At 39.4% G+C, this 19,073-nt stretch overlaps 1 protein-coding gene across 1 annotated transcript in view; it reads left to right on the top strand.

Annotated features, from left to right (window-relative positions):
• The first annotated feature begins 3,263 nt into the window (after positions 1–3,263).
• Positions 3,264–19,073, top strand: part of LOC106918372 (A-type voltage-gated potassium channel KCND3) — a 103,723-nt gene continuing 87,913 nt past the window's right edge. The window contains exon 1 of the mRNA XM_088007535.1: positions 3,264–4,366. Within this exon, the coding sequence (XP_087863661.1) occupies positions 3,264–4,366 (1,103 nt within the window). The remainder of the gene's footprint in view (positions 4,367–19,073) is intronic.

The following is a 19,073-nucleotide window of genomic DNA, read 5'->3' as shown; positions in this document are numbered from 1 at the left end:
CTATAGAGGACCACAGAAGCATAAACAAGAGTGTCTGAGTTTGTGTGGGAAAGGGAATGTGTGTTGTTGAGTGTCGAAGTAACAATGACTTGCAATTTGTCATTTTCAAACGAGGGTCTATAAACCATCTCATAGTGATTTTATGGTGAAAAATACAGTTTGGACTGAAGTACTGATTTTTCGTTTGGACCTCATGCATTTCTGTGACCAAAATGATTTAGCTGGATATGTTGCAGTCTGTATGTAAGCTGTTCTCTATTGATATTCTGGTAGGATCCCTGTTGACTCAATTAGGACTGCATATTGCTTTGCAAAGCTCCAATTAATGTGGGAATGCAGACATTAACATCAACTGCATCTGAATATGAATTAAGGTAACTGTACTTCTATAGCACTTTATCTAGTCCACAGGAACCCAAAGCGCTTTAAGCTACATTCAGTCATCGTCCCATTCCTACATTGATGGCGTCTACTACATTGTGCAAATCACTGGGGCAGTCTGACAGAAGTGAGGCTAGCATCCACTGGTGCCACTGGGCCCTCTGACCACTGCCAGGAAGCGAGGTCATAGAAATGATTTACAATTTTTATGCAGGACTTGCGTCCTTACACAGTTGTCTTGCTTAAGGACACAATGACTTAGACAGATAGAGCAGGGGTTTGAACCAGCAACCCACCAGTTTCAGGACAGACTCCTACCACCGTTGTCCTACCAAGGTATATATGCATGTACATAATTCACCTTGTTTACAGTGATTTGCACATTCAATCATTCATTTCAAAGTGATTTAAAAAAAACAGAGTCAACCAAAGTGCTGTGTACGTCAATAAGAAAGGCTGGCATCATCACATTAATTTATAATTTTGTATGCAGCCTTTTGACTTTTATTTTCATTACAGACACAAACTGAATGCTTTTTTTTATTGGAATTGTATGTCACTTACCAACACCGAGTAATGCATATGTGTGATATGTTTACATCACTGTTAGTCAATAATTTGTAGAAAACATTAATTGGTAATACTTTATTTGAAGGGGTGTGCATAAGACTGGCATGACACTGTCATAAACATGACATAACATGTGTCATGAAGAGTTGTTCGGTAAATAATGACACTTTTAATGCAAGGTTGCTCTAAAAGTTGCATTAAAAGTCCATTGAAAGTGCCAACTTTGCATGATTTTGTAAATTATGACAATTTAAAGCAAAGTTGGCATGACTTATAATCCAACTTTTAGAGCAACTTTGCATTAAAAGTGTAATTTTTTACCGAATGACACTTCATGACAACTGTCATAAACATTCATAAAGACTGCTTTATGTTCATGAGAGATGTTATGTCGTGTTTCTGACAGTGTCATGTCAGTCTTATGCACACCCCTTCCAATGAAGTGTTACCCATTAATTTGCACCGAAAACCGCAAGACTTTGTAGAATATGTGTTTACTAGCTTTCCACAATAGAATATGTTCCCATATTTTGCTGGAGTTCTACAAACAGCCATTCATAAGCAATGCCAAAGATCTGCACATTGACTGAGCCATTCTAAAACACACAAATGATTTCATCCAAGCGATTCTTTAGTTGTATGCTTAAAGTTGCTTCCCTCCTGGAAAGTTAAGCTACTCCAATGTCTTTCTTAGTCTCTAACTGATTTTTATCCAACATTGTTCTAGATTTTGTTCCACCCATCTTCTCATCACCTGTAATCAGAGTCAATGCCACTGCTAAATTAAAATATTCCACAGTATGCCGACTAGGCCATATAGGAGCCTTAACAAAACAAACAAGCAAACAAAATGAGAAGAATAACTGAACTAAGACAAGAAATGAGCTGATATCTGAAAACAATAAAGATTAAAACAGAAAAGATAAAATGTCCAAAGGATTATGACAAAAAAAAAAACCTTATATTTCCTGAACCGACTGTAGTCAGGTTCACAAACCTACTCTGCGCAGAGAGGGAGAGAGAGGTGGGAGGAGAGAGAGGAAGGGCGCTCCTCCTCCTCCTCCTCCGTCTCTTCCTACCACTCATCCCGAAAAGCCAAGGTAACGCGGTCCTCACGGCGGACTCCGCTCATCGTTTTTCCTCCCGCATCATGGAAACTGATAGAAAACGACTGTGGTACGTTGCTCAGCGCTACTTTTCCGCTTTCCTTCCCTTCTAAGTAGAAATGTCCTTCTCTTAGCTTAATAACTTCTCTGCCATCTTTTTTTTTTTCAGACACGTTATTAGTAATTATTAAAAAAAAAAAAAAAAAAAAAACCCTAGCTGGTTGAAACTTAACAGTTCGGAGAGGCGGTCGTGTTTCTTTGGATGGAGAATTTTGAATCGGTGAGTTTGAAGCCTTACTGACCGAAAGCGGTCAACATTCATCCGCAAACAAGAAGATATTGCTCTCAATCTTCTCTGTGTCTCTTTGACTCATTGCGCCGGCAGATCCTGAATCGCAGTTTATAATTATTAACATTCCGGGTGTCAAATTAATGTGGTTTCATTTGCTGTTTATTAAATAGTTTGTTTGATTTTAAAATTTAAGCTGCATCTTCTCTCTCTCTCTCTCTCTTTCTCTCTCTCTCTCTATTTCTTTGAGCTGGAACTCAACAGGTTTTTGATCTACCCCGAAAAAGACCTTCAACAAAGTCAAAGTTTTAAAGAGATACGAAGAAAAAAAATTGATGCCAATTTAGTAATTTAATTTGCTTTTCCCTTTTGCATTTTTTTTTTATCTGTAAGATGCAGTTAATTATAACCTGAGGAGGTTCTCTCGTATTGCAGCTCCGCAGGAAGGAGAAGAGAAAGATAACCTTGAAGTGAAGGCAGATGATTCTTTTTGAAGGTGCAATCTGTCTCTGCACTGAAACCCACTGTGCTAATCAAAACTGTGTCTAAGAATGTAGCTCTCATCCAGTTAATGATGAACTTCATTTCTGTCACTCCTTAAGTAACTAATTTCATATTGAAAATAAATGATTGAAATGTTGTTTAAAGAGACCTGCTTTTGTTTTTCTAATTAGCTTGTGATTTTGTTTACATTGTAATATCTCTGTTAGTTTAATATCAAAATATCAGAATCGCCCCTCCTCCCCCATCAAAGTTGAAGCATTATTGTTTAAGTGATTCCCACCCTCATCGATTTCTTCCATGTTTTTTTTTTTTTTTTTTTTTTTTTTTAAATCACAGATGGTGAAGACGCTGAAGTCAAGCTGGTTGTGAAGGTGTTTGACCTGTTTCCCCCTGCGCCCCGAGCCGAAACCATCATGGCAGCGGGAGTAGCGGCATGGCTTCCGTTTGCCCGGGCAGCGGCGATCGGCTGGATGCCTGTGGCCAACTTGCCCATGCCGGTCGCCCCCACTGAAAAGAACAAGAGGCAGGACGAGCTCATAGTCCTTAATGTCAGTGGACGGCGCTTCCAGACCTGGAGGAACACCCTGGACCGCTATCCGGACACGCTGCTCGGCAGCTCGGAGAAGGAGTTCTTCTACAACGAGGACACCAAAGAGTACTTCTTTGACCGTGACCCTGACGTGTTCCGCAGTGTGCTTAACTTCTACCGCACTGGCAAGCTCCACTATCCACGATATGAGTGCATCTCCTCTTATGATGAGGAGCTAGCTTTCTTTGGCATTGTCCCAGAGATCATCGGGGACTGCTGCTATGAAGAGTACAAGGACAGGAAGCGAGAGAACGCAGAGCGCCTCATGGACGACCAGGAGGACAACAAAGATGCCAAGCTGCCCAACATGACATTCAGGGAAACCATGTGGCGTGCATTTGAGAACCCTCACACTTCCACGATGGCTCTGGTCTTCTACTATGTCACTGGTTTCTTCATTGCTGTCTCTGTCATCACCAACGTGGTAGAGACAGTGCCCTGCGGCTCAGCACCCAACATGAAGGAAGTGCCATGTGGCGAGCGCTACACTGTGGCCTTTTTCTGCATGGACACTGCCTGCGTGATGATCTTCACGGTGGAGTACCTGATGCGCCTGTTCGCTGCGCCCAACCGCTACCGCTTCATGAGATCCGTCATGAGCATCATTGATGTGGTGGCCATCCTACCCTATTACATCGGGCTGGTGATGACTGACAACGAGGACGTGAGCGGGGCTTTTGTGACGCTGCGGGTTTTCCGGGTGTTCCGTATCTTTAAGTTCTCCCGTCACTCGCAGGGCCTGCGCATCCTGGGCTACACGCTGAAGAGCTGTGCCTCGGAGCTGGGGTTCCTGCTCTTCTCCCTCACCATGGCCATAATTATCTTTGCCACTGTCATGTTCTACGCAGAGAAGGGTTCATCCTCCAGCAAATTCACCAGCATCCCAGCCTCCTTTTGGTACACCATCGTTACTATGACAACGCTCGGGTAAGAGCACACATGTCTTTTATCTGGTTGTGATTTGCTGTATGTGTGTGCGTGTGCGCGCGTGTGTGTGTTTGTGTGTGTGTATGCTTGCATGCATGTTTATGAGACTCGGCAAATGAATCTGGAAATGGATCCATTTCTATTTTAAGCTGTGTGGGTAAATGTTTGATTACAGCTTAACTTGAAGCGTCTGATTCTGTGGGCTCAAAACCTGCAAGTGCTTCTGAAAGCAGGTCCACTCTCTCCAAAGCATCTCTTCTAAACTTTTCATATAACTGCAGAGAAATAGCACTTTCTTCTCCGTGCATCTTTTCTTTTTTTTGTTTCGTGACTACTCTTCTGGGAAGAGCAGCCATCAAGATATTCTCTTTCAGTAATGACTGTGCCACTGCTCAGACTTCAAAACATCACTGAGAAAAGGAACATGGGGAAATGTGGAGAGAAAGAGGAAGTTGAAAGCGCCTCACTGAAACAAAACATTAGAGAGGCGATGGAGAAACAGATTATGGCATTACTGCTGTCTCTAACTCCCCCTGTGGTTAGCAGCAACACACTTCCAGGATCAACTGAAACAGTGACTCTGCATGTGGAGAGCACTCCTACTTACTTCAACTGCATCCCGCAAATAGACTTACTCTTTGTTGGATGGAGATAAAGTGCCTTGAGGTTAAGGCTATAAATGTGAAGCACATAACTGCGCTCTATTCAAAGCGAATCAAATATTTGCTTTGAGATTACCGACAGTTTTAATATTATTGGTACTAACAGATTTACAAAAGCAGAAATGCTGCCATTTACTAAGTAAATGACCTATCATTGTGCAGCATTCAGGTTGTTATTGTGTCCTGTTTAAAAACTGTAAATTGTCATTGATTGAGTGCTATAGGAAGAAGATTTTGAGCATTTGTGATGCATCAATTAGTTTTCATCATAAAATTCTGCAATCATTTTTTTTTTTTACTAGGGCATTGACTCAAACAACGTTCATTTAACAATGCACACAAACAAAGTTATGGGATGTAGCACTATTGGGCCTAATGCTTTAGATGACTTTGTGTGTGTTTGTTTTTGCACATGAGTCAGACTGAGAAGCTGATAAATTGCACCATCCTGCTAAATGTCAGAGTCATTGAGGCCATAAACGGCTCTGAGCTCACTGCCATGACACACTTGGAACCCTATGACCATGCCCTGCCATTCACAACCTGCACAGACCTGTTGTTGTGGAAATGTTTGTTTCTGGATTGCCTGTGCACTCCACCTGCAAACAAACATCCGCTAAACCGTGGACATTTTCTGCTCTGCTGGATGTTAATTTTCTGGACACGCAGCAGCTCCTGGCCCATACACAGCCACAGTGCTGGCCTCTCCACCTGAGATGGTGAATCAGTCTCCTGTTGCTTTCAGAGGAGGATCAGCGTCTGTGTTTGTGTGTGTTAAGAGAGGGGTAGCTGTTGAGCTTGGTCTCATCAATAAAGCCAGGGCCAGAAGAGGGTGTCAGAGTGACTAATGATGTGGTCCACTGCATCTGCTGACTAATGTAAACCTTCCTGACATTTTGCTTTCTGCTTACAGTTGACGTCATAAATGCATGGAACCGACACACAAACACATTTAGAGAAAATATGTCTTTGTTTAATTAAGCAGTATGTGTAAACACAAATGTTTTCTCCTTGCACGTGGCTTATGTTAGTTTTTCAAATATCTTGTAAATACTTTATTTTTTATTTTTTTTACGCTCCTCCTACTTGTTTTTGAATCTGCAAAAAAGGTGTTAGTAAAAACTTTTATACTCACCTAACTAAGATGAAAGCCAGTTACCTCAAACAATGTTGTACTGGACTTTCTATTTTGGTTCCTAGGCCTTAAACGTGTGTCTAAGTACTTTTTATTAGAGTTTGATTCAATTCAGCTGAATTGTTCAGTACCAATTCACAACTAATTTTATATCAATGTGTTTTATAAGACAAATGGATTCAGTTGATACATAGTTACATAGACTCCCATTTAATTCAAGTTATTCCAAAGCATCTCAATGATAAAAACGATACAGTTTGATTTGATTAAAATTGTAATGCCATGCAGACAGGTGGAGTTGATTAACTAATTACAACTGGTAAACATTTACGCTTAATGAAGTGGATCGGATTGTATCTGTATCTTGTTGACTTTGCAGCGCTTCTTAAAATTCAGCGATGTGCTGACAGTGGAGAAAACCCACTTCTTCTACACCAGAAACAAACTCCACACTGAACTGGGATCAGTGTGACTGGTCATTTGTCAGGTCTGGGACAAAGAGTAAATTAAATTAATGCAGGAATAGCTCGATCAGTGGCTCTTTTAAGATACAAGCACAACTAAACGGAGACGCACTGAGCCAGGAGCACTTTCTGTAGGAAAAAACAAAAAAACAGTACTCTGCATGGCACTAGTAACTCCTCTGTAAAGAACATACTTTCATTTCATCAACTAAAATGGCTTTACATGAATTGGGGGTTAAAATTGATCCGTCCATACATGCCTAACCTACCTTGGGAGGAAGTAAGAAATTGAAGCCACAGATCGATAGGGTGGCCAAGTCCAGTCCTCGAGAGCCACCATCCTGCAACTTTCAGATGCATCCCTGCTTCAACACACCTGAATCAAATGAATGGCTCGTTATCAGGCCTTTGTAGAGCTGATCCCGGTCTGTTGGAGTAAGGATACTTCTAAAACTTGCAGGATGGTGGCTCTCGAGGACTGGACTTGGCCACCCTGCTTTAGGAGTGATACAGCATGACTTTCTAGGCTGTTCTTTCTGGATGTGTGTACAGAACAAAAACACTGCAGGATCTTCAGGTCTCCATCTCATCTGAGCAAGACTTAATCAGCAGCTGGATATAACTTCTTAAGAATGGACAATAACAAGTGTTCTTTAAAGGGCGTCACTTAAAGGGCATTTGGACAGCCAGTATTAGGATCGTAACACAGGTTTTAATCAGGTGGAAATATCTGACATTTCTTATAAATGTTGCTCAGGTGAATGCTACAAGTTGTTAGCCACGCCCCCTTTAGTTCTGCAACCATCCGTAGGTTCTTGACCTACACACGGTTTGTTATCTCTTCATATCAGCTTCTATCATGTGAAGAACAAAGAAATTCATAATGGCAATATATGTATTTAAGTACTGATTGCAGAATTATGATCTGAAAAGCTATAGTGACCATTACCAAAACGGACAAATGACTATACACAAAATTACTTGCTGTAACCTCTGTTCTTTTGTGAAATTACCATGCAATCGGGAAAATTTAACTTTACGTATTTTTGTTCCAGTTGTATAATGCCGTATTTACTGGGGTTTTAATTATATTGTATCTATCTAACCTTACTGAAACACATTCTCAGTACTGGGCTGGCCCGCTTTTGCTATTGAAACTCTAATAATTCATTCTGGCATAGATTCAACAAGGTGTTGAAAGCCCTCACAATTTTTGGTCCAGATTGGCATGATGGCAACACATATTTGCTGCAGATTTCTTGGTTGCACAACTACAAAGTGAATATCTATCATCTCTCAAAGGTGCTCTGCTGGAGTTATTAAAGCTTTATTGCCTCACATTGCTAAAATATTATCCAAGTTGAGACAGGAATCCAAGATGTTCATAATACGGTAATAGAATACTTCAGAAAATGGTTTTATGAAACCACTCAGCTGTTTTAATCAGAGACAATATGTATTTTCACTCCAGCAATGACTCAGAGTCATTTGAATGTCTCATGCTTGGAATTACCTCACCCTCTTTCAAAATGGCATTATGCTCATCAGAATGCTAATTGAGTCATGGAAGAGTTAGGTACTCCCATAGTATCTTTGTCTTATCTGATTCCTTTACCAACTCTGCACCTCTTGGGAAACTCATTTCCCCCATGAAGAAAAACGAATTTGCATTATCTAGTTAAAAGACAGAATCCCATTGCTGTTTCTCTAAATCTCTTTAGCTGCATTTATTCCAAAGATCCATTTTTTTTTTTTGCTGCTTTCATATTTGTATTTTATCAAATTATGGAGGTTATGAGAAAGTCTATGCACTACTGATATTGTCTAATTGTTTAGCCCATTACCTGCTTTTCCCCAATAAGTAACTCAAAAAGCAGAGGTGAGATACGTTTACTAACCTCCAGTAACATATTCTGTCACTGAAATGCTTATGATAATCAAGGATCATTGATGACCAAATAAGGTTGCCTAATTGACTAGCTGATTGACTTTAGGGAAACTAATTATTTTTTATGTCTTAGCCTTTTTTTATGTTGGCCATCTGTTTCTGGCAACCTCTGCATCCCTCACCATCACCACCTTTTTTTTTTTTTACAGTGAAACCAGCAGGGTTGTAAAAAAAAAACCCACTGCCTTAATCAATGAAAAAGTTAATTATAGGTTACCCTAGAGCTCATGCTAAAAAGCTCCCTCAAGCAAACTTTCATTCAAAAGACCATTTATTTTTAACAATATTATTAAAAAGTGAAGGATACAAATTCTGCCTCTTTAAGCGGTATTTACGTCTAAACCTGTTTAAAATGTGTTGGGTTTGGTCAGGTAAATGTTTAACTCATTGAAAAAAAAGTTTAATTTTCTATTACTAAACAAGAATAATGTCCAGAAAACTTAAATAGCCTAGAAAAAAAAGCCAATCAGCATTTTGATTGGTGACTAAAATATATTATATTAATTGTGCCTGAGACGGTTTATGTTTCTAGCGGGAAAAGTGACAACTGTGGTAAAAAAAATTCTCCATCTTATTTAATTATTTTGATATCAAACACATTATTGAATAGTTTACCTGATACTCAAAGCGGCAAGTACGGGTTTACACAGCAGGAAAGGTGTGAATGTGTGTCTTTTTACCCGCTCTCTGTGTTTTTAATACTCATAACACAAGATGACAAATTTGCACCTTGAGATACCAAGTGGAAACTGCAGAGACATTGCTCCGCCTTTCAGATTTGTGAGACACCAGCCTGACCTTTCACTCATCTGGTTTCACAGTCTGCTTTTGGCAAGGGCCTCGATCACTTATGGGAAGCTGATCAAGTCCTGTCCCTTTGTTTTGCCTTTAATGTAATCTTATAATCTGTGCTAAAGAGCATGTCTCTGCCAACAAAACCTGCAATGAGCACTGCTGTTTTACACTGTTGTTTACCGGAGCTCCTCTGTGATGATGATGCACAGAAGACATGTCTAAATCAAACTTCTGAAGATGATGTTTGCTTCATTATTGGCTCGGGGAGCTTTTATGATTGTTAGTTTTAAGATGTCTAGAACCGTGCTCCTGGAAAATACAGCTGAAGTGTGCGTGTGGTACTGAGAGAAATAACTTTTTCCCTTTGTTTTTTATTCCTTTTGGGTCAGTTAAGATTATAGATTATGGATTTTATTTGCAATTTAAAATCGGATCACAAATTTTCGGAAAACATCTTGATTCAGTCGCTCTTCCTCTCCCACACAACAGGTTCACGTCTGCTCCCTCTTTCTGAGCACATACATTACATCAAAACATGATTGTGTACAGAAAGAAAGACTGCAGACTAAATAAAGCTATCACAGAAGGTCTTCTATCTATAAATTCAGCTGACAAGATAGGAAAAAGAAGAATAGTGCTTCTTTATTGATGCTGTGAATTCAAAAAACGTGTTAAGATTAATCCCAGAAACATTTTGTAGCCCTACTTTTGCATTTTATACACATAAGCTATATAAACTTTGAATTTTGACCCATTTCTTCCTACAGAACTGGAATAATTGAGGCTTTTTTGTAAGCTGCTTTGGTCACACCAGTGTTGTGTTCAAGACCACCTAACCCGAGACCAAGACAAGACCAAGACCAGAGTGTATCAAGACCGAGACAAGATCAAGACTTTTGGGGTCCGAGACCAAGTCAAGACCAAGACCGAAGGGAGTCGAGACCGAGTCAAGACCAAGACCAGCGGCCCGTGCTACATGACACAATAAAATGTAAAATATGATCGAAATTGCTTCTCAAAATAATCTGAAAGATCCATATTACCATAAAACACCTAGATATTAAATACTTAATACATTTTACTAATATTAAATATTCCATTTATGTGCTAAAAAGTGTGATGGTCTCATGCCATTCCTAAAAACATAACGCCCTGGGCATTTGCCCATATTGCTCATATAAGAAGCCACCACTGTCTGCACCATTAAACATAGCAATTGAGGCAATGCCCTGACGGTAAATAACGCTCAACCATGAACACTGACCAAGGAGCAACAAGCAAGAAGTAACCAAGCAGAAGGCGCTCATCGTGACTGTCCTCACTTTCTATCCCAGTACATGAAGCCAGGTAGTCTGACACCATGGCAGACATTACAGCTGCCACTTTGAACAAAAACAATCAAAGAGCAATGTGCATGCTCTGCATGCTCTGCATGCTCTTTCGTTCTTGTGTTTTAGTTATTTGTTAATTTAAATATTAACGTACATAATAAAATAAAATAATGATGCAGTGTACACAGAGCATTACAAGAACAAAGAACGGGTGTTCTGTCAGGTCAGATCACGGTATTCTGTCAGATCAGCATACGTTGTCAGATAGTCGTACGCTTAGCTCAGACATGCATACGCTGTCATTACCATATGATTTTATTTAATCAGCAACATAGAATCATGACATAGATCATCATACACTTGTATGGCATCCAGCTGCAGCCAGACCTGCTTTAAACACACTTTGAAACCACAACGCATGTATATCCATCTAGTTATCACATTATGTCATATTATGAACAATTTAATTACTTATTTTCGTCATAACTTGTTGCGTATACTGACAACTACACTGACGCATGCGCTGGCATGGTACTCACTGCATGTATGCTATTCTGACAGCGTATGGCTATGTGATAGAACACCGGCTATATCTGTCAGACACGTCATTACCATAAGATTTCATTTAATCAACAACATAGAATCATGACGTAGATCGTCATACACTTTGTTATTAACAGTTGTATGGCATCCTGACTTAGCGGTTAAGTGAGTTTTACACGGGCGTGTGTTGTAGCTGACTCAAGCTGCAGCCAGACCCTGCTTTAAATACACTTTGAAACCATGACAACACATGTATATCTATATAGTTATCATTGAAAACAATTTAATGACTTATGTTCATCATAACTTGCTGCGTATGGTGAACTGACAACTCCTCCGACGGTCGGATTTCTTAATGCTTAATGCATGTATGCTATCCTGACAGCGTATGGCTATCTGATAGAACAACGGCTCTCAGTGAGTGACACTCCAGTCCCATCTAATAAGTAAAGAGCCGTGGAGAAGAATCGACTGTTTCTGAATGTCACCTCACTATATTGCAGACTTTTGGACATAGCGTTGTCCCATATATGCGACAAGTCAGTCAACACCTCCGCACAATAATTCAGCGCAGTGAGTGATAACATTTTTCATCACAATGCTTATGTGTCTCTGTACAGCTAGCTTTGATAACATCACGTTAACGGAGCTTACTTCTTTGAGCTACTTTTCTAAGTGACGAAAAAAGTTAGACGTTGTCCCCACAGTCTGTGAAAGCAAAGCGCTGCTGAGTTAGCTGTGGCCATCGAATTTCTTACTATTTATGCAGCGCTATTATATTACTGACGATTAGACAAACATTTTCTGCCGCTGAGAGAAAACCACTGCTCATGTCCTGGAGCGCCGCGCGCGAGTGAAAGGTGGGGAGGGGAGGGGGAGGGACAGTAAAAGGTGGGGAGGGTGGGGGGAGTAACAGAAACACGTAGTTGCTTGGATTTTAATCGGTGCGTTTTGCATCCACTGAAAACAAAGATGTTAACAAATAAAGTGGACAGAATGCTGTACGTTTAGTGATATTTTCACAGTTGCGGTCTTGACTGGTCTTGAAATAAAATGCCGAGTCCTCAGCGCCCGAGACCGAGACAAGACCGAGACCAAATGCGGTCGAGTCCGAGACGAGACCGAGACCATCAAAAAATGGTCTTAAGACCGGTCTTAAGACCAAGACCAACTTCGAGTACCACAACACTGGGTCACACGCAGCTTTTCAACTTTGAATCCATTTTATGTTTTTTTTTTACTAAAACTTAGACCAAGGATTTGATATGAACACTCCAAATTATTGATTTTGTCGTCTTAGAACATTTTTAAATAGAATTAGGTGATATTATTTTTTGAGTCACTGTGCTTCACAGCAGGGATACTGTTGTTAGCGTATTTTCCCTTCCAAAATGTATTGGTGGTTATCATGGCCAAATACTTCAATTTAAGTTCTATCAGAAAATAGTACATACATGCAAAAACTACAATCTTTGTTTCTCAGTTTTATTTGTAATCTGTAATGTCTTTATGCTGTAATGCTTTATCCTTCAGCCCACAGCTCCATCCTGCGTCTTCTCAAGGTGGTTCACATTTTTTCTGTAAATATCAATTTTACCTTTGGAAGTCCAGAGACATTTTTCAGAGTTGAAGCACACATGTTAATGTCCAAATACGTATCTCTTCCTGATTTACTGGATATTGTTTTATTTTATGATACCATGATACCGCGTGAGGAAGAAGTGTCTTTGAGGTGTGCCTTTAAATAAATCTGTGTGTCTCAGTTTACCTTGTTGTGAATTAACCTCATCAGCTTACTATTGTTCTGCTGTAGATTTCTGTGTGTAAAACGAAGAGTACCACTGTTGTTTTGGTAATTACAGCAACAGTTTGACAATGTAAACAACTGTGCCTATGAAAGGACAAAAATAAGACTATGCCGAATGTTTTTTTTTTTCTTCTTACTGATTTTTGTGGACCAATTAGGCTGCTTCAGTCAGTGAAATCTAGATAAGAGCTGGAGTGTTTGGTTGTGTTGTAGTCATTACTGTAGCTATGCCTGTATGTGATTTAATATGCTTATCAGAAGCCAGCTCCTTTTTGATCACTAAGCCTTGAGGATCAATGCGGAGCTCGGTGTCTCCTTGACAACCACACAAAGCCTCACGCACGCGTTATATTGTTGACTCTGGTGCACAGGTTTTATGTGCATATCATATCTGGGTTTAGTACGTCTGCTGGTGACGCAACAAACATGACTGTATTTCCTTGTTGAAAAGCTCATTTGTATTCATCCAGTCATTAGTTTCCGCCCCCTTTGATGAGTCTTTGCCATTAAATTCATAGAGCATTTATGTTCGAGGCAGCAGCTTGTGGAAAACAATGATGAATTGAAACGAGCGAGTATGGATTCGTGCAGCAGTGAGAAATGTGAGACAGCTGTTGTTAGGGCTATTAATTAGAATGGGTGATGAGATTATGACTTAATGTGATGTCGCCGACACATTATCCTGGATTTATGAAAGCAGTTATCTGTTTGTAGCCTTTTCCTTTCAAGGTCAACATTAGTGGTAACCTGACTCTGCGTCCACAGAGTTGTTTGGAGTTTGATAAATGGGGAGGAGATCATTAGTGCAGAATATGCACACGCCACAGGGGTTTGGTGGAGGAATGATTTATAATCCTATTTCTCTGGTACTTCCAAACAACATGTAAGAAATGAGAACATACGTTTTATTTGATATGCAGTTCAGCGTTAAAAAAACCTCTCCCTTGTATATTCAGAGCACTTCAGCATACATATGCTGAATCAAATCAACTCCTCCGCCCCCACAAGTATCTTTTAATTCCTTAATTAAATCAAGATTAATATAAGAAAAATTTAATTATGCATTAAGAGGAAAAAAGTGATCATTACGGGGTTTTCAAGGGATTTATTCCAGGGGAAGATAAATGGAAATACTTCAGGCGACATTTACACTCACAGCAATGTTAACCTTGCACCGTTATATAGAACAAGTTACTATTCCTCACTCCAGAATCACTTCAAGCTGTGATTTTTAGTCACAAACAGACGCAAGTCAAAGCACGTTGATCAACGCTGATTTCAGTTTAAATAGGCTTCTTTACCTTAAGTAATGCTTTCTTTCACATCAAACTAAAGAGCAGGTTTGTGTGTGGTGGAGCTCCTGCAGTAAAAACAGGTACTTATCACAGTAAGAAAATCTAGGCAGTAGGAAGGAAATGACCATTAGTACGCGTCCCACTTCCGTTATGAACTTGCAGTTGCTGCTCTGTGCATGAGATGATTGTGTTCCAATGCTATAATGTTTAAAGTCCGTTCTTAAAGACCTCTCGGTGCTTTACACTAAAGCCTCAATCACCCATTCACACTCTAACATATTCATACGCCGATATGAAGATTGGCAGGAAACTTGGAGCTAAGTGCCTTGCCCAGGGGAGGATCATCATGGAGGCTCGAATTAAACCCACAACTTTCCAAATGGCAAAAACAACTACCCACTGAGTGACAGTCGCCCCACGGTGCTCACAGTGATGCTGTATTTGTCTCCATGTTTAGGTGTGAATCCAATGCTGCCGGTGCTGATATAATGCATGGGCTTATGAGATCTCAAGTCAATTTGCCTGATGGCCTTAAAGGTCTCAAGGAAACAGAAATACACTTGAGAAATAAAGAAAAAAAAAATGTGCCTGAATTTGTATGATAACCTTCATTTAACTGTTGTCTGGGAACATTTTTGGAAACTTGCTGTTCTTGGTATCTGAAAGATATTTCAGAGTCACCTGACAGCTAAATAGTGTCTGTCTTCTCTTTTCAGTGAGTTAGTTTGAAAAATTTAAGTTTATGCATTCAGATCTCTCCACACTTAAAAAACAACTCATAATAAAGGTTAAAAAAGACAGTAGCTTAGTCTCACTTTTAAAAATCCAAGCTTTTAATTGGTGTACTTTTAATCATTATGAAAAAAAAAAAACACAAGATGGAAAACATTTTCATTTTTTTATTTAAAGTATGACAAAGTCCCTGGTGCAATATTTATTTGCTCGTCACAACATCCATACATTAAATTGAAATGAAGCAGTTTTAATTTATACTTCCTCTTTAACTGGATCAAAGTATCTTGGAATTAGTAATCCATTACTTTCCATTTCTCTGGTGTATGAATATCACACGAGACTTTGCTTTATGGAGTAAATATAAAAGATTGCGTACGTCCATGTTGCGCACCATCTTCTGTTATTAATTTATTTAGAGGATAAATGCTGGGACAAGTATCCATGGTTTTCTTGTGGAGCTTTACTACATCTGGCTCTTCCGTAGGTGCTGCTGATGTTTGACTTCTGTTGCTCTCCCATCAGTCAGTGTACAGCATTCCTATAAGTGAGCGAGCAGGAATCTGAAAAGAAATCCTAAGTACTTGTGTAGAAATGTGCAAAACTGGGTTTCAGACAGGATTGTCCCAGTGCGAAGCAGCAGACGGGGCGACAGTAAGAAACTGGTTTGAGGCAACATCTAAATTAATTGGCTCAATTAAACTGGGACATATTTTGGTAAACAAATTGAATTTAGTTGTAGAATTTTAATAAGCTTTGCTCTGTAATCACAGAAATGATGACGAATCAATTTTTCTATTGTAGGATATTGAAATTAGTTTAAATTTCAGAATGCATTTTAATTACAGTCTCTGATTGCAAGCACCATGAGCTTATTCTTGTCCCTAATAAATGATTTCTTTAGTTATTATTATTATTTTTTTATTTTTTTTGCAGTGGCAGCAGCTAAAAATATATATATTTTCAAATATTTAAAATGAAAGTTAGAACTAACACATAAAAACAGTAATCTTTTCTAAATAAATACATGAAAACTGACCTTAAAAAAGTGGAGTGCATATCCGTTTGTGTGCTTGTCTATGAGGTCACAGAAGTCCATACCTAAATCTGATGTTCCCAAAAATCTAAAAAATGATTACTTTCAGCTCTGTTGGATCTTTGCTCAGATGTCACTGCCTGGTCATTGGCATGTATTCTACCTATTTTTCATCCATAGATCTGGATGTTTGCCCAATTGTTTTGACTGCCAAGCATTTCAAGCTTGAGTGTCTACCATGAGTGTCTCTCTTTAAGCTGTTTCATACATGTGCAATTGTTTTTCACGTATTACTGTGCCATGCATGCAAACATTACAATTAATTTTGGCCTGCTTAATCCTGGGTAACTGGGCTAGAGTTACTGGAGTGATTGGATTGATGCATAAAAAGAAGAAAGAATGCTCTATGTCTTTGAAACTAACCCCACCCCCATTACCTCAAACCTGCCTTTTAGTTTCTGGCAGTTGATTTCCTTCATCTATGATCCCTCCAAGCCGACTACACTTGTGTCGTGTCCATCTCAATTACCAGCAGGCTCTCTGCGAGGAGTCCCGTAATGAGCTGGTGATTATCAGTTTCCAGTGTGCAGTGGTATGCTTCAGCTGATGACTCCTCCCCACAGCAAATCCCATGGAAAGATTTATAATTCCTTTCTGTGATATTTATGCTTTGGTTTGTGATAGAGATCAGAGGTGAAATAATAGACATTAGACCAATTTCTGATGTCTGGTTTTTACTGCTCATACTGATTCCAGAAAGTTGTGATTTCTCTTTAAGAGCTGTGGCAAAAAAATAAAACAAAACAAAAAAAATGATCCATTAGTAGCATTGAAAATGATTTTTTTTTCTAATCTTTCTGCTACAAGAGCTCATTATTTATAAGTACAAGGAGCAAGGTCAACACCAATTTATGGAAGTGAAAGAACAGTCACTGTAAAAGTTGTACCATTACTTTAAGATAAAGACAAAATGATGATGGGGTTGATATTTTATATTGTTTTTATTTATTTTTTTGCTCTGAAATAAGCTCTTAGCTTGGTTAGCATTACTATAACAGTTCCCGTGTGTATTCCCCAGAGAACATATTTCATTCCTGGTCATTAAATTGGTTTAATACAGAATATCTTCTAAATAAAAAATGTTTGTGCAGCCAAGAATATAAGCTGGAATGGCTTTTCTTCCTTTAATCACTTGAAGAAATATTCACATTTCCATCTGACAGCAGAGGCTGATATATGCTAGCCCTAGACATATATTCATGCTCTGCATGTCAATAATGTATTAGAGCAATTAAATCGGTCCTCGGTGTCCTAGATCTCTGATTTTAATGACACGGGTGAGATGGTAAAGCACAAAGAGCCATTCCCAGAAGTATATTTTCCCAGTGTTGTGAAAAAAGTGGAATAAATGCTAACTGCTTCTTTAGTTAGCAAAACACTGAATTGCATAAATAAGGGTTGATACACAAGGACAGTTACATCATCACTTAGTAGGGCATTGTTGTTGTCATTTTACTGGAGTGGCCCTTGATTTAGCTTGCTTTGAGCAAACACCCAAATGTAAACAATCATGGATTAGGCCTTATTGTGTCCACTGGGCAGACATGCTCATTACTGTCTGGATAATAGAGGCTGAAGGGAATGTGAATGATACTTATCTATATATGTAGGCCAAGTTAGAGAAATAAATTACCTCTTATTTCCCTGCAGAGTGTGTGACAAACCATTTCTGAATGAGACGGAGTAATTTTCTGAGTCTTGCAGACGGGCTTTTGAACAGGTTGACATCACTGTTCCATTTTTATGCGCTCTCACTCTCACACTTGCAGTGTTCGCATTTGTTCTCACTTGCACGCTCACTGTCGCCCTGTTTGTTTTTTACTGCGTGTACTGTAATTTATAAACTGTACTCTGGGCTGATTATCCAGGGTGACAAAAGCAATTGTTCTGCTACACTAAATCTGTGCGGATTAGTGCTTGTCCTGCTAGTTCTCTCCCCCCTCCCCCCCCCCCTTTTAGGGAACGTGTGCCTTTGTAAAAGTGTGCGTTGTGTGTTGATGGAGGGGGGGGTGTCTTCATGGAGGATAATCTGACAGGATTTTATGTCGTGACATTTGATTTAGGTCAGTGTAATAAAAAAAAGTGTTCTTTTCATTTAATGGTCAAAATTTTTGCTTGACCTCTGGTGTGCTTTACCATACTTATATGAGAGCATGGTGCAGGATATGTCCTTCCCAAAGCTAGGAATCAACTTTTCTCTTTTATCCAGATGTCTTTGGGGGATTACCCATGCAGAGGGATTAAACCTGCTATGTGCCATCTGAAAACACCAAGCACTGGGAAGAGCATAAAAGTCAAGTAATGGACTAAAACCATTAGCAGATTTCAGTAAGCCCTTCAAAGGTTGACTGGTGGTAATATTAATTCAATTTTCAAACCCCCGTCTCGTACGCATGACCCAACTTCTACCGCCATGCTCAGGGAGTAGCAAGGCCATGGTCCACTGCAGCTCAATAAAAGGATTTTCACTGGCTTCACTTCACATGAGACAGTCAGCATAATGTTTTAATCTTATTAGGATTGAATTAACGCTGCATCAATAACTTGTTCAAAACGTAGAGCTCAGAAGTCCGCCTAGCTGTCTCATTTGTGCAAAATAATTTCTGAGATGTGTCCTTAGCTTACTGTGGGGAATGAAAGAGTATAATGCAGAAATCAATCAGGTTCTTTGGCAGTGGGGGGACGTCGTCTGGAACTCTAATGTGGAATTCAAAAATAATTCCCTAAAATCCTGTCTGTGGGGGAACAACTGAACACATGTAGAGTGAGCAAATGACTTCTGTTCTCCTGAAAAACAGTATGCTATACAAGGAGCATGCTATGGAAAACAGATACCGGTCACATGCTTTTCAGGAAATGGGTTCATGACATTCGGTCTCAAGTGGCATAAAAAGGATGT

The sequence above is a fragment of the Poecilia mexicana genome, unplaced genomic scaffold (genome assembly GCF_051168715.1).
Source record: "Poecilia mexicana isolate PSO_F unplaced genomic scaffold, ASM5116871v1 scaffold_7, whole genome shotgun sequence".
Taxonomy (NCBI): domain Eukaryota; kingdom Metazoa; phylum Chordata; class Actinopteri; order Cyprinodontiformes; family Poeciliidae; genus Poecilia; species Poecilia mexicana.
This window is presented reverse-complemented; position numbering and strand designations above follow the sequence as displayed.